This window comes from Plectrocnemia conspersa, unplaced genomic scaffold (genome assembly GCF_051122295.1).
Source record: "Plectrocnemia conspersa isolate PC_06_02 unplaced genomic scaffold, ASM5112229v1 ptg000005l, whole genome shotgun sequence".
Lineage (NCBI taxonomy): Eukaryota > Metazoa > Arthropoda > Insecta > Trichoptera > Polycentropodidae > Plectrocnemia > Plectrocnemia conspersa.
The window spans coordinates 33,740,007-33,756,889 of NW_028277169.1; the positions used below are offsets into that span (position 1 = coordinate 33,740,007).

At 28.4% G+C, this 16,883-nt stretch overlaps 1 protein-coding gene across 1 annotated transcript in view; it reads left to right on the top strand.

Moving 5' to 3' along the window:
* The first annotated feature begins 4,802 nt into the window (after nucleotides 1-4,802).
* The window catches only part of sdk (sidekick cell adhesion molecule), a 180,868-nt gene continuing 168,787 nt past the window's right edge, over nucleotides 4,803-16,883 (top strand). The window contains exon 1 of the mRNA XM_088186614.1: nucleotides 4,803-5,386. Within this exon, the coding sequence (XP_088042740.1) occupies nucleotides 5,236-5,386 (151 nt within the window). The 5' untranslated portion in view covers nucleotides 4,803-5,235. The remainder of the gene's footprint in view (nucleotides 5,387-16,883) is intronic.

Sequence of the window (16,883 nt, forward strand, 5' to 3'; positions counted from 1 at the left end):
GAACGCAATTTTTCAGAAATGAATAAAATTTGGTAATTGCATGAGATACTTATGTAACAAAAAAGAGAGAAAGAGTAAAATATAATTTTACCAATTTTGTTTTGTTTCACTGAAAACTATTCCATGAATTTTTAATAGTAACGGTTTAACGGTAATTTCCGTTACATTTTCATGGAATTAACGACTTAACGTTTATCGAAGTTAACTTAATGGTTAACGAATTAATGATTAGTGACGTTAATTTTTTGATTAACGGTGCCCACCTTTGCTTAATACATTCGAAGGAGATCTAATTTACACGGTTTGTAGTCTTTAAATCTAAATTTGATATATTAGTGATTTCGAAGGATTTTAATTTTAAAATGTCATGTTTTAAAAATATTTTACAACCATATTAGTAGTTTACATTGTTATGATACTTTTACATTTCCTATAAATACACAAATTTTTTACTTAAAAATGAAGAAAAATATTAAGCAGTTGGAATTAAAAGAAAAATATATATATGACAATCAAACAATCACCTATGTTCAGAATTTTCGCTGTATGAAATTTTCATGTGCGCAGTTTTTTGTTGGCGCAATAATCTGGCTAATATTTATATTCACACATTTATCTTATCATAGTATCAAACATAATATTTTTGCCCTAATTTTCTATTTGGCTTGAAGATGTCACTAGGTGCATATAATAAATAAATTTTAATTATTTTTAAATTTTAACTTATTCAAAAACATTTACTAAAAATTAAAATTTTATTTTTTCGGTATGCGACGGATTAAGGATGAACATCAGTTCGAGTATTTCCTTGAAAATCGACCCAGTAATGAAGAAATCTGTTCATTAAATTCGTAGTTAATCCACGATTAAATTAAAAGTTATTTTAGATAAATAATCTATAAAAATATTTATTCCATGTTCTTTATTTTTTCTCTTTCACTAATTTTATTGATATTGGAGAGTTTATATTATTTAACTTCCGACTGCGACTGAATACTATTAATAGATATTTTCTCTGAGCTACTATTTCTTAGAATATTAACATCAACTTCCGTAGATTTTCCCCCCATAGCAATACCAATATTTATTTTATGAATCGTTTGATCATCGGAATCATTGAATTCCACTTCATCCGGATATTCATAAATAGTTTAAATTCAATTTTACGTAAACATTCATTTTCTATGTTGTCTTCTAAATATCTGATTTATTTTCAGAGTTTGTGTTGAAACACTAAGTTTGATTTCTACCTAAATATAATCGTTATTACATTTTTATGTTAAATTATTCATAATAATCATCATCAGTATACATCGATTCCGTAATAGACTTTGAATTCTTATTTTTTTCTTAAGAATCACTGTATAAAAAAATACACGCAGACTGAATGGGGACAAGTAAATCGTTTTGTCCAGATTTCAGTTATGAGTTTAATTTTATATATTCGGTACTTGTGGTCTCAAGCGTATATTATGGAAGTGAAGCGGAAGTTTGAGGGCTAAAAATCCTTGGAATAAATTTGAGTGTGTCTAATCCGGTTTTGCCACATAATATACACTCTAATGTGGGTTCACTGTATCCCCACCACGTACGTTAGTAGGATAGACGCGCGTGTGTCGTGTAGTTTTATACCTGCTTGTGTGAGCCAAACATTTTTTTAAATTAATATAACATATAATAATATAAATATCGTGATGAATAAATAAAATAAATTTGGTTCTTAGTGACATCTATTTATTGAAAGCTTTAATAATAGTTTATAATTAATATAATAGATGCCACTAATTTACAGACGGATTTAAGTCTAGTGCTTCTGCACATACTTCAGAGGTGGATAAATATCCTGCAGTCCACAACACGTGTTCATGGGGTTCGTGTATCAATATTGTTAAATTTAAATGTTTTTCAGAGGTTTTTTTTTTATTTAAGTAGACTCTTTATTAAGTTCCAGCGAAAATGATTAATAGCTGGCCATACACGCACGGATTTGTCCGTCACGGATGTCTGGCGGACAAATCCGATCGTGTGTGCTGTGAAAAGACACAGATTTGTCTGTCCGCTATCCGTGCTCAAGTAATTTGGATACAAGTATATTGCCATCTTGTGTGGTATATGCAACAAAATATGTAAAAAAGAGCCTGACTGATATCTATGAACGCAGCATATTATTGACTTGTTCTATAGTCCGGTGGCGATGTCTGAATCCAAATAAGTGATCTGGAATAATTCTCTTATCGGTCTATACGACATTTTTCCTTCGAATCATTTTCTTGATTTTAGTACATCTGCTACTTTCTTACTTTTTTGACATTAGGGTAAAATATAAATGGTAAATTAGATTCATTTTTATTATTAATATTTACCCTCCAGAGATTCTAATAAACATGTATATTTTAGTAAATATTGTAAATAAACTAAACAGTAATTTCTTATATACAGACCTACCGAGAGGAAGGGACAGGGGAGATGTGACAAATTCCCGGGGCCCAATCTCCTTGAGAGGCCCGACTCTGGAACAAATCATGGCAAGAATATATTCATAAAAAAGTAAAAAGCGACCTCAAATAACGAATCTGATCTGAACTAAAGTAGTTGTTTGAGATGTATGTGTACTGATGTAATTCAGGTATAAGTTCTTTTAGTCCTTTTTTATACATATAAGAAATAAAAGGAGCGAATCATTGCCTTCAAAAGCGCCCACTTTCTAGGAAGTACTTTCACGATAAACATTATTATTCAAAGAGACAGATTGTTTTTTTTTTGACACGGCTCTGTTTGTGTAAAAATTTGTTTGCAAATTATTGTTGACTTTATTGCTTTTTAAATCTTTAAAATATAATAGTCATGGAAGGAAATATTCAACGAATTTAAATTAGTAGCAGTAAATTTAGATATTTGATCTGAATTTTCAGATTGATGAAAAAGCAAGAAGCAAAATAATAACGAAGAATCAATAACAGCACTAGCTAAATTATATAAATTTAATGTTTATTTAGATTGCATAATCGGTAATTTGACAACTAGATTTAATGCAGCAAAATAAATAAATAATACATGAGATTATTTTTTTATTTTTATTTTATAAATTAGTTGAGATTAATATAGCTAATTTTTACACTATTTTTTTTAACTAAACATACATATAATATATAATATAAACATAAACATAAAATATAAAAGACTTAATTTTATAATGTATTCCTTAATGCACATATGTGCTTCTTATTCCATTTAGGAATTTAATTTTTGCGCATTTTCCTAAGAATATTATTATACAAATTTACACCTCCGTACATAATTCCCCTGGTCGTATTCGTTTTCTTATACGTAATTATCCTTAAATTGTCTCTATTTATAGTTTTAAGTCTATGTACATCTTTATTTTTTTGTTAAATACTCAGGTAACATATTATTTTCTAACTTATATATAAATACTAAAACATGCATCTTTATTATTTCTTACAAATTAAACCATTCCAATCTATAAATCATACTTCTACAACTAGTAAATCTATTTTTATTTAAAACTACTCTCAGTGCCCTATTTTGTAATTTTTGCGATATCAATTTATCTACTTTATGAAACATATCTAATATTGTTGCACAATAATTAAAATATAAAAATAAAATATTGCCGAATTTTTTTATCATTTTACGAAGTCGAAGTTTTGATTTTTGGGCCGGCTTACCAATTCTACCGATCGACGCTTCACTGTTCGCTGGGAAACTATTACCCCTTCATCGGTTATGTCTTTAGTCAATAAGCGAACTGGTAATTTTCCTGTCAGTCTTAGGGGTTTTTTTCGGCGCTTTCCACAAAAACCCTTTCTTTCTGGATGAAAGTGAACCCAGAGTTTTATTTTTTTCTCAATACTATTCACAGAAGTTCTCGAGACGCCAACTGCCTTTGCAATCTCATATTGAGATAGAAGAAGATCCTGATATTTGTCTAACTTTCTTCGGCGACAGATCAGTGTTTCCCTATCCTTATTAAAAAATAAATATATTTATCCGATTTAAAATCGGCTACTAATGTAATGAAAATATGCAAGCTTTCCGTAATATTTAAGAAATTGTTGATTAACACCACGTTTTGAAGACTAATCGCTAACTCGAGTTTTTGGGTTATATTGGAACACAAACGCTCACACCAGAAAAACGACAACAAATGGCATATGTAGTGGGACTGCAAGTATGCAATAACTTAAGTAATGTCAGTAAAAATAAACAACATAATCATAGATAATAAAGTTAAAGCCTAATTGTGCTGCCTTAATAACATAAAACACTTTTTTTCAATCGAATTTTTCTTGGGTCTAATAATATGGCAAGGTACTGTACATTATCACTTATTTTCAACCAAATATAGCGATATGTTTATTTTAAAAATAATTAGATTACTCGAGTTGCTTGCCGTGATTAAGTGATAAACACAAACAATAAATAAGTGTTGCAGCAAATAAATTTACTATATGGCAGCACTGAGCGGCAAAGAAAAAAAATGTTAATGCCTAATTGCAATATTTCGCATCGGTGGCTATTTTTTATATTTATTTGTAGCATATATAGGGTTAACTCGTAACTATTAATAAGTATGTACGATGTTAAAAAAATGAGGCCCTGGCTTGCTGTTTATATGTGCAAATAAATATAATTTCCAACAGGCAACATTGCGATATTTTGAATCGTTTGAATTTGGATGAAAGCTTCGAAAGCCGACCGTCGGATGGCGCCACGGTCGTACGCGTTAAACCGTCGCCGCGCATGCGCAGAGGTCGCGCCGGTTTGTGAGAAAATACAACAGTTTCGCTCGGACGAGTGGCGCGAGAGTCGTGTTTTCGCCCGTCGGCGTCGCCAACTTTGCAAAACTTTTATCGCGCGCGTTTCGCCGTTCGTCGAATATCGCGCATTCGCCTGCGCTTCGAAACAGTTCGTCGCGAGTGTTGTTGGACAGTTTGTTGTCGAAACGTCCACAGGTGTGTTGTGATAGTCGCGGCTCCTGGCAACGGCAGCGGCAACGGCCTCGCCGAGAGAGTGCTTCGTTTTGACTTGCGATGTCCAGGTTATGCAGTGCGTTTAGAGTTTTAAAAGTATTCAGCTTCGTCGCTCCTTTGTAAAGAGTCGGACAGGTGCGCCGATCCGCGGTGCGCGGTCGACCGTAACCACTCTTTCGCAGTAAACCTAACCGACGCGATGGTCTAGGATTTAAAATTCCGAGTTGAATTTAGTCGTAATATGAACGAATGCGCGTCTACCATGGAAGCGACGGAGAGAAGGCCGCCGAGGCACCCTTGGAAATACGGGAAGATCGGAGGCTTCGCTAAGAGCTCGGTTGCGGTTTTGCTGGCAGCTGCCCTGCTGGTGGTTCCCTGTTCTTCTAATTCAGGTAACCTTTTTATCTGTGTCTTTGTTATATTTTGATAGTCAGGACATTTATGGTGAATTAGGACAATTATTAGTAACTCGGTTTATGTATTATTTGAAATTATCCGTTGATTTTCAAATATTCATCTATTTAGATTTTATTAAATGAGACCGTAACCATAGCAAAAAAAAACTATACGTTCTATTTAACATTTCTATATAAAACATAAATAAAAATTGAATATGCCAGTAATTTGCATTACTAAAATTGCCTCTATATATAAACTATAATAAAATATGTAAAAACCCTAAATGGCAGTAAAAAGTTTATTATTGTAACAATGTATATTATTCTCTATAAGCTGAAGAAGCTCATTATTACAGATTTTTTATTATCTAATATATAATATACGAATTAATTCCATGAGATTAGGTAAATCTAAGAAAACCCGATCGAAATTTTAATTATATAATTTAATAATCACTAATTTCGACCTTCCAGAAGTTATGAAATACAAATATTCATAACTTCATCAAACTATTATATATCACTCGTTTGAATTTAATCGACTATATCAAACAAAATACTGTATGCAAAAGCATATTTTAGGATGTTTTATTATTCAATCTGTTATTAATGAGCTCCATTTTTTTATAAATTTATAACCGGAGGTACGATTTTTTAATTTATTTTTTAATAAAATGCTGTTTAAGCCGGAAACAAACTTGGCCGAAACCAATTTTAATTTTTTTGCAAGCTTGAATCTAATTCAAACTTCAGCGGTTATTATATTCTATATACATATTTATTTATTTAATTATTCAATTAATAAAATATATTTAAATAATTAAATAATTAATTAAAACCACAAAAAAACCTTATTATATTCTATATACATATTTATTTATTTAATAATTAATTTAGCTAATTGTTTATACACTAAACAATTTTAATCAAAACATAATATAAACATAGATTAATATTATAATTTATTTCATAACCTTTAAAAGTCCGAAGGCATGTACATATGTCATGCTTGATATATTTTCTATTATTTGAAGCCATTTTAAATGTCTTAAAACATTTCCAGTATTTTATTGCATTCTTTTTCATAACTTGGTGAATGTTAGGTTTAGATAAATATTGGCAGCCATTTGCCTCACTTGAATTTAGCCAGAAAAATGCATGTCATTAAATGAAATACCATGAAATATAATATATTAAAAACGACCACTGACTGGCCAATTTTTGCTTCCTTCCCCCCTCCTTTAAAAAGCTGAAATGACGTCCCTGATTCTAAACCAGAAATACTCGGGTTATCCCTCAAAAAAATCTATCCAGAAAATATTATTTAAAATGTGTCATTTCAGTGAAATTATTTCGGAATACATTTTCACCGGTAGATATATATTTTACCGGTGAAAATATAATTTATCTGGCAGGTGCTAGTAAAATTATATGATTTCAACTTTTCCAGTACAGAAGTCCAGATATACATTTCTACTAGCGAAAATATATTTTACTTGAGAGCGCTAGTGAAATTAATGCTGCTCTAAACTTTACTTTAGAGTTGCGAAACGTAAATTTTCTGTTCAAACCCAAATCTAACCTAATGAAAGTGCTAGAACTTTCATTATATTAAGTCCAAAATAAGCGGAAGTAGTCAGATAAACGCCGCATCTTACTTATTGGTCCATGGTTGGTCTGCAATTTTATATTACTAGTTTTAAAAATATGATAGCTATCCTTACCGACATTACTACGGATTTCTGATATAAGAGTATTGGTTAAAGTGTATTCAAACCGAATTTGGGGTCAATAGATGGGCGCAAAAACAATTATCACTTCTCAGAAGTCAAAAATTCACGTCGAAAGCAGTAAAATCGTGCCGGCGCCGTCACGATTTTATTGCTTTTAACGTGGATTTTTAACTTCTGAGAAGGGATAATTGTTTTTTGTGCTCTCCTATTGGGCAAAATTCGGTTTAGATGTGCTTCATTCGATTCTCACTTATAGTAAGTTGTAATATTGTTATAAAAGTTTTAATATTAAGTTTACGCTCGTTACCAACCTTCTCACTGCGACAGCGTCGACACGATTTTATTGCTTTTGACGTGAATTTTTGCCTTCTGCGCTCTCCTATTACTCAAAATTCGGTTTTCGTTCTTTAAAAAATGAATTACTAGCGTTATTTTGTTTATATTTTATAGATGCTCGACTTCATATCTTTGTATTGTACGTAACAGTAAAAATATAATAAATTAACTATAGCAAAAAAAAAAAAAAAACAGCATATAACTTCGAATATCAAGTAGTAAATTATTACATAGTAAATTAATTCGTAAAGTTATAAAGAATAAAAAATACAGTTTGTATAATGAATACAGATTTATACAAACATAATTATTTGTTATAACAAATAATTTATTTTAAAATATTAATATGCTGATTTACTTTAGATAGAATTAAAATGAAACATTGATTTAAAAAAAAACATTAAAAGACATTGAGAAAGTCCACAGCTGGATATTTCAGCTATTACAAAGAGCTTTTGGTACTTGTTAGTTAGCACGGTGCTACGCTCAAAAACACCAGTTGTTACTCTTCACTACGTTTCCCGCGCTGTTCAAACCCAAACCTAACGCAAACAAAATAACTATTATGCCGTTAATATATTCGCTTAGGTTAGGGTTGGGTTTGAACAGCAAACGGACGTTTCGCAACCGTCAAATTTGAGCGTGTTTAGTTTCTAGCTAGTTTCTACTACCGACTGATTATTTTTTATTACTTTGTATTTCAATCATGCTTACAATAATTGTATTTTGTATTTTTTTTTTAATAATGTTGGAATCCCTTAAATTATTAAAAAAAAAAATTTAAATCAATGCAATGCACTGAGAAAGACTACAGCCGTAAAATTTTGCTTTAAATGAATGACTATCTGCGTTGTTGTAATACACAATAGTACACAACTTTTTTTTAGAGTTGATCAGTTTTTGCTTTTTGTTTTTAAAGATTAAATGTTTCAAAATATTTTACTACAAATATAAACAAATACACGCTACGAATAGCTAGATAAATATTCGAATAACATATAGTTAAAAAACGGGCGAATATATTCGGTATTCGAAAACTACTTTGTAATGAAAAATCGAACAAGTTAATTTTTAAAAATAATTTAGGAATCAATTAAATTATTAAAAAAACATCAAAGACTCTTTTTTAATTGTTAAAATTATTTTAAAATACATACTGAAACCATCCAGAAATTTTAGAACAAAGTATTGCGTTACTATACAATAGACAGAAAATTACATAGACACGAAAAAAATCAGGAAGTATGCGTTCGAGCATAAGCTGCACTTTCTTCAGCATATGAATGCTGAGGCAACAATTTTGCAAAAGTTTTGCAGTGGGATAGAATCGTTAAGTCTGCACATTATTAAGGCTCATTTATGGATGTCATTTTTATAACAATTAGTTGACATTTGTGAAAAAAATAATCGCTATTGATTTAAGTAGTCTCGTTGAAAAATCAGATTTAATAGATACATCTGATTTGAAAATCGTATTATATGGTCAATCTATTTTAGGAGGGCTATAATCAATCAATGCTACTTCTTTAACATTTCCATCCATTGTTTCCTAGGCCAACTTTGTTTGAATACATTTTAGACAAAGTTGAAGCTTTAGACCTCAGTTTTGTCACAATCTAACCGCAGTTCACAATGTGTTCAATATTGAAACACATCGATTTGCGCGACAATAACTCGAGAGCTCATGACCTATGCATGCACAATAATCCCCATCGCACATGCACCGTTCCTAGAATTGCTCAACCATGCGCGCATTTTAATTGCAAACATTCAAAGTTTGGAACATAAATCGCTTTATAACAAGCGCACAAATCCTCACAGCTAAAAAATCCATTTCGCTCAAAGCTCGGGCGAGCTTATCCGAGAGAGGGAGAGAGCTTTTTTTGTATGTAATTCCGAGATGACTCGGCTCGAGAATGGCACGGTGGTGTGGCAGCGTGGTCCTACTAGTTTTTATTGAACAAAACCGGTCCTGGGTTCGATCTGCCTTCGAGCCGCGTGATGCATTGTCGCCGGAGAGGTCGTTGAAACTGCCGCGATACCGTATGAGCAAATGGCCTATTATATAATTCCAACTGTAACTGTTGCTACTCATTTGAATGCTACTATAGGACTTGCTCCTTGTGTTATCAACAAGAACGTAACGCGACAATTTTGTTCAATAGAGCATAATATTCCGCCATTGGAGACTTAAAATGAGGTCAAAATAATTTGATGGATAGTGATTCTGTGTTTAATTTTATATTTATTTTAAATTCACATTCAAATTAAGTAACTATAATTTAGTTACTTAAGTGCAAGTAATATATGGTTTAACTAAATAGGAATTTATTAACCCTCTTGGGCGGTCGAGAGTGTTAAGACATGATAGTGCTTTTATGGTGTTAATGTTATCCAGGTTAATTACTATATGTTTTTGTATTGATATTCAAAAGTATGTAGCCTATTTTCTACTAAAACGTGTTCGTGTTTACTTATAAAAATAATTTAAATGTTGAAAGAGTTCTATAAAAAACGTAACTACTTTTAAATGCGTTATGTATTTTGTACATAATACTATGTATATTTTCCTGATGTAATGATTTAATATTGTTTATATTGAAAACATGTTAATTATTATTATTTATGTTATAATTAATATAATACAATTTATATTATTAGTATAATAAGTTTAATAACAATGCACCTGCTACTCTGCCATCTGATAAAACATTAATTATTAAAATAAATTCCCAGTTATGGTCGCAAGAATTAGGTGCTTTTTTTATTTTCATTTTTATATTTATTATAATAGAATATTTTTTATTTTTTCCCTACATTTTTTTAAAATGGAGTCACGTTTTTTCTATTTTTTTAACATCCGCTCTTTTGTAACCTGAGTAAATTCAATCAAATATGCTCAATTTTTGAAACATTCTTTGGAAATTCGATATTTTTGACACCTTTCTTAAGGATTTTTTATACGTACTTTTTTATTTTTGGAATAGTCACCATTTTGAAACATAATGGCTAACATTTTTTTTAAAGTTCTTAGTATAATTATAAAAATGTTAATTAGTTGTAAGTTAAAATTATATTTAAAATATTTTTCGATGACTCGCTGAAATTGGCATGAAAATTGTTAACTAAATTTTAAATTAAAAATAACAGATTCGCAAGGAGGTTTTTGTAAAGTTTTCCTCTATAAATAATTAGTCTAATAATCTAGACTAAGATAATAATTTAAAAAACTGATAATGTTGTAGATTAACCTTTTGAGTAGTAGTTTAATTTATACACATTTGTTCATTATTAGTATACACTTGGGAGTTAATTTTATATATTTTTCTATAATTATTTCTGTTGTTATTTATCGAAAATTAATTTATATTGCGCTTATAGTAAATTATAGAAAAAAATCAGTGATTTTCAACGTTTTATAGCTTTGATTTATTTTACTATTTTTTTGTGTTAGTATGTTTTATTGATGTATTTTAACACTTTTCTATTATTAAATTTAGTTGATTAATTTAACATATTTTATTCGGCTTTTTTGGAATATTTTTAGATCAATACAGAGGCTCTCAATATTAATTATAAAATATTTTTGTTATGTTAATTTATTTCCTACTTTTCAATTAATTAGTATTATTTTCTATAGAAATCATCTACATAAAATTTTTTTTTTTAAATACTGTAAATATAATGTTTTTTATTTATTATTTCTTTAGTTAAATATGTAAATATATAACTATATAGGCTATCTCGAAATAGGGAAAGATCGATCACCGTACATGTACGGCGATACCGCTAAAGGGGTAAAGTAATAACTTAAGTTAGGTACTTAATATTTTAAATGAATAACGTAACATATACAATATTCATTTAAAGAGCTTTATTTTAAATACAAGTTTCATGTTGCTAACATTAAATATTTAGTAGTTATCGTGTTTTCAAAAACCGTTAAAATGATTTTTTTTACTTATTTTATTTTATTATTTTATACAACTTTACTTTATTCTCTAAGTATGTTTTGTAACAATTTTTTTGGAATAGCCGCCATTTTGAAACAAATTTATTGTGTTGATTATGTTGACCAACAAACTTTGCCAAGATATTTTTAGAACAATATTTCATATTCATATGATTAAAATTACAGCAGTATCGTGTCCTCAAAATAATTTTTTTATTTTTATTTAATTTCAATTTTTAAACTTTACTTTTTTCTATAATATTTTTATAACAATTTTTTTATGCTTTGAATAGCCGCCATTTAAAAAATATATGGTGAACCAAACTTAGCCGAAAATGTTCTATAATAAATATTAAAATAATATTTTAATAAAAATTGTTACTTTTATATAAATTAATCTACCTAATTCTTAAGTTATAATGTTTTTATAAATTTCTTCTTAAAAACAATAAATTTATTATCAATATTAAGGCGGAAAAATCACACCATAGATAAATTGCTCTATTATTTTGTTATAAATAATAGTTTATGAAGATTTGTTACATAAATAATACACCCCCCCTCAAATATCAGATAAATTCACTCTCTTTTAAATGAATTTTATGTAACTAGATATATAGTTTTGTCTTGAATCGAAATATTGGGTTATTAAAAAACTAAAGGAAACCACTACATTCGATTGATTTGGCAAAAGTGAAATGGGCATTTAAAAGTAGCCCGTAATGTTGAAATTTTAATGTTTTTAAAGAATTGCAAAATCACATTCATATAAATTTCTATTATTTTTTTATAAACACAAGTTATTATCGCAATATTACGTAAACTAAAAAGTTTCACATCTCAATGGCCTAAAAGGGTTAATATAAATATTCATTTACCTGCGGTCTTTCAAAATTATCTTTCATATTTTAGACACGCGTGTAACGAAACAAAAACACCGCACGTATTACGTACATCATCAAAAATTTACAATCTACCATCACACCAGATTTTAATCTAAATCCATGCATCACATAGCTGGATTTCCGCGTTGAAAATTAATCTGCTAATTTAGCATTCGCGCGTCTGCATTTTCTGAACGTTCAGAGCTTCCCAACAAAACGACGCGACAAAAAATGCTTGAATAATAAAGAGGCGTTCTGTTCAATCCTTTAGTTACAACGGAAGGCCGCGCAGTGAATAGTCAATTGGTTTACCTGGAAATCGAAACATCGAAGACTACCGTCTTGAAAATAAAATCTTACCGCCAAAGTGTCAAAGACCTGGAAATTATTCCGAGAACAGGTAGACTCTGATGCTTAGATTTAATCTTGGACAATGATAGATTTTATATATATGATAGAATTACGGTGTGAAAAAATAAATCTATTCGTTGAATGGTTCTTCTTTATATTGTACTATGCACTATACAGACTCGATTATTATAAAAGACATCTACCTGATATAATCCGACTTATGACGGTCACATAATGCATATGAATAACATAACATGACTCATGAATCTCATGAGTATACGGAATTCTTTAAATCGCTCTTTATTAAATATGGATTTAAAATTATGTAGCTATCGCCAAATAATTATCTGTAATGAATATTTATAATTTTCATGTATGAAAAATACAGAAATGATCGGAACTATATATATATTTTTCAATAATTGAAAACATAGTAATATTTAGTGTAACTATAAAAAGCAAAATTATCGATTTTGTCAATCACTAGCGAAGTCCGTAAAGCACTGGACTAATAATCCAGAGGCTGTGAGTTCGACTCCCGCAGTATACTCGAATTAATAATTATAGAAATACATTATACTTAAACACAGACCCTAGCTGCATGTGACATCTATTGATTGTAAACAAAAATACTAGTTAATATTTAATAAAATATTGACATTGTCACAATGAAAAATTTAAAAATGTATCGATGCATGCTTTTACATTATTTGAATATATGGCGTTTGAGAGTAGTCACTCTTGAATTTCTCAAAACTAAAGTGTTAAAATTTCACGGTGTCGCATTCCTCGCACCGTCCTTTCATGTTTCGTGTTTTTTTTTATTACGCTCCCTTGGCGCGTTAATAAATTTCCATATCCATTTTACTTTTGATGGGATAAAATATGTGTCCTGTCAAATTTGACAGACGTATTGATATCGATCTCGAACGCCCAGCATATTTTATGTATGACTGTCTATTATACATAAAATTATTGTTTTATTCGACCGAACAAATACGTTGTTTTGGATTAGGTCTACCGGAGTGTAATAATTGGATGCAAATCGTCGTCAATCAATCCGGGGTGGAACAATGAGAAATCGTCGAAACGTGCCGACGGATTTGATCGATGATTGTAGTGGGAGTACCTGTCAAAAACACGGGGACAAAGAACGCAGAACCTGTTAACTATCCGATGAGGGTCGTCGATGTTTGAGTTAATGCGACGCTTTTAAAAATCAGGAGAGGGGGAGGTAGCCATTAGTGTTAGTGTGTTGAACTTTTACGATTTACGACGGTGAATGAATCATTTTGAAGGGTTAATGGTTCGATTTGACTTAAAGGAATGATATAAACGATGCATAAACATACAATAATATTAAATAAATGTATAACCCTGATTTCATAGTTTTGATGTAAAGAATCTACGTTGATATTGAAAAGATTTTTGACAAAGTATAAAATGTCATGTCTTAAAAATCGATTATTTATATAATAATTTAATTCAAAACCAGCATACACAAGTAAAGTTTTGCATTTTTGTCAAATATACATAACAATGATAATTTTGCCACAAATATAAGATAACTATATATATAAAAAATGATAAATTGATTTAAAGTGTAGTTTTTTTTGGTTCAAAATTACATTTTGCTATAAAATAATAAAATTTAAAATAATTATATAATAAAATTTAAAAAAAGATTAAAAAAATTATATAATAAAATTTTAAATAGAATAAAAATAAATATAATAGAATCATTAGTGTGTATTTATGATGTTACGTTTTATAAGCACACTTTCATGAAAGTTTTGCAAAATAGACATTTATTTCAAAATGGCGGCTATAAAAAATTAAAAATCGTAATTTAATTTTACTTTTTTCAGTGAAAAAAGTATAAGCAAAAATTGTTATATAATATCTAAATATATTTTTCAATTTAGTAAAAATTTGTAGTAAAAAAAATGTATTTTTATCTATTTATTTTATAATGAAATTCACAACACAAATCAATAAATATACGTTAATGAATCAATATTTGTATCTTGCATTATAAACTTTATATTATACCAAGATTTGACTCAATACTTTACAGTGATATTGCAATTTTTTGTGTCGCAAAAACAGACCACCATCGTTTTCTATGAATAGCGTCTATTATATTTATAATTACGTAGAAATTTGCTTGTTTCTTTAATTGTATAAAATTCTTAGTATTTATAAAGTTGTTATCTTTTTCACATGAATAAACATAATATGGCATACAAAATGGTCTCATAATACCCATACATAGTAAATAGCATCCATCTGTTATATAAACATGAATGAAAGTAATGCGAGATGGTATCATAATATGCTGACATGTCAAAAACGTGCAATTTCCGCTGAATCCTGTAACTGTAGGCCTTCCGAAAATATGTCTACCTATAAATAAAACGTTTAGTTTTAATTATTGTAAAATACTTTCAACATTATTGAAAATCTTCTATAGAAATGAATGAAAAGTTTATCAATAGTATTGTCGTGGATGTTTTATTGTATCGATGCTTTTCGATACTCTTTATTAAATGACACGTTCCATATACCAAATGCACTTTCATTGTACTCTTCCCCTATTTTATGGATAGCCATAATTTTTAAATGGAATCTATTTTTGATTATGTCAGAGGAGCATTATCGTTATTTTTATCAAAATTGACAATGCTATTATTTTATTAACAAATTGATTTGCTTATAAATTATTTGCTACAAAACTTTTTAATTGGAAATGTTTTTGAATGATATTTGATTGATGAATATTTTAATTGAGATTTGCTGAGTTTAACATAAATAAATAGCTTCTATAATTTGTTGAGCGTTTAATTAAAATTGTTTATTTTTAATAATTAAAATATTTATTTATATATTATATTATTAACTGAAACCATTAAATGGAAAAATAAGTAATAAACTTATGTTAAGTTTGTTTATAAAGTTTATTAATAATAATATTTTTTTAAATACAAATAATCTAACCTTTATGTTAATTAAAATAAATTTAATTTATATCATCAATTTAAAACTTGATCTTAAATTTACGTGGGAATTAATTTGATTCGAATAATATCTATATTGGCTTAATGCTGTGTATATTTTATTTTAAATTCTCGGACGAATATAGAATATAATGAAAAAAGCTGTATAAAAGTTTGATAATTCGTTCTCGAAATAATGATTGACAAACAGATAAAAATAAAAACTATACTTTTATGTATATAGTGAATTTATGAATCATATTTGTTTAGATATGTCACATATAAATATTTAAAAATAAGACACAGCTATTTTTAAATTACATATTTTTATTATTAAATAATTTTAATTAACTTTCAAAGGAATGTAAGAAACCATCCATTGTCTTTTTAAAACGGATGGAGTAAAATTACGACAATTAACGCCAAATAGCTGAGTGTAAAAGGTTAATGATGAAAAAAGTACACGTAATTGTAGTAATAAATCTCACAGCGTCAATTTAAATTATATAGTTAAATTGCAACATTTTAGCAAACTCATTACATGTAATTAGTATATCTCTTTGAATGTTTAGATCAAAATCAGAAGGTATCGGATTTATTTTACTAGACTTGTTTATAGCTACTGTAATGTGTAAATATTTGCATTTAAAAAATGACTATGTATTAAAAATAAATAGTTTTTTGATTAGATATGCTATATTGATAATTAGGTTTTAACTATAATGTAAACAAATTTAATCACAGATATATAATATCATAGATAAGAATAGAAAAATAGTTTTGAATAGCAATTTTATTACCGAGTTATTGTTTTTTTATGTTTTAAAATATATTAAATATAATGCAGAGCCCAAAATCAAAATAAACTATATAGATAGTATATTAAAATCAATCATAAAAATAAAAATATATTTGTAATCCTTTGTTAGATTTTTCGGAACTTTACGGGAATGTTTACAGTAAGTAAGAATATATGTGATTTTAAATTTTTTTTCACTACATTATGTTTTAGAATTTTATATGTAACATATACGAAATATGTAATACGTTTATTTACACGCTTTTGTATTTAAATACTTAAAACTAGAGGTTTTAAAACAGTTTATCTTTTCTTTGTGGCAAAATATTGTGAGTATAGTGTAATATAGTATATGTTAGTGTGAATGTGTAATATATTTTCACTGACATTTCAATGAATATATAATATATTTTTACTAGTGAAAATATAATTTTATTGAC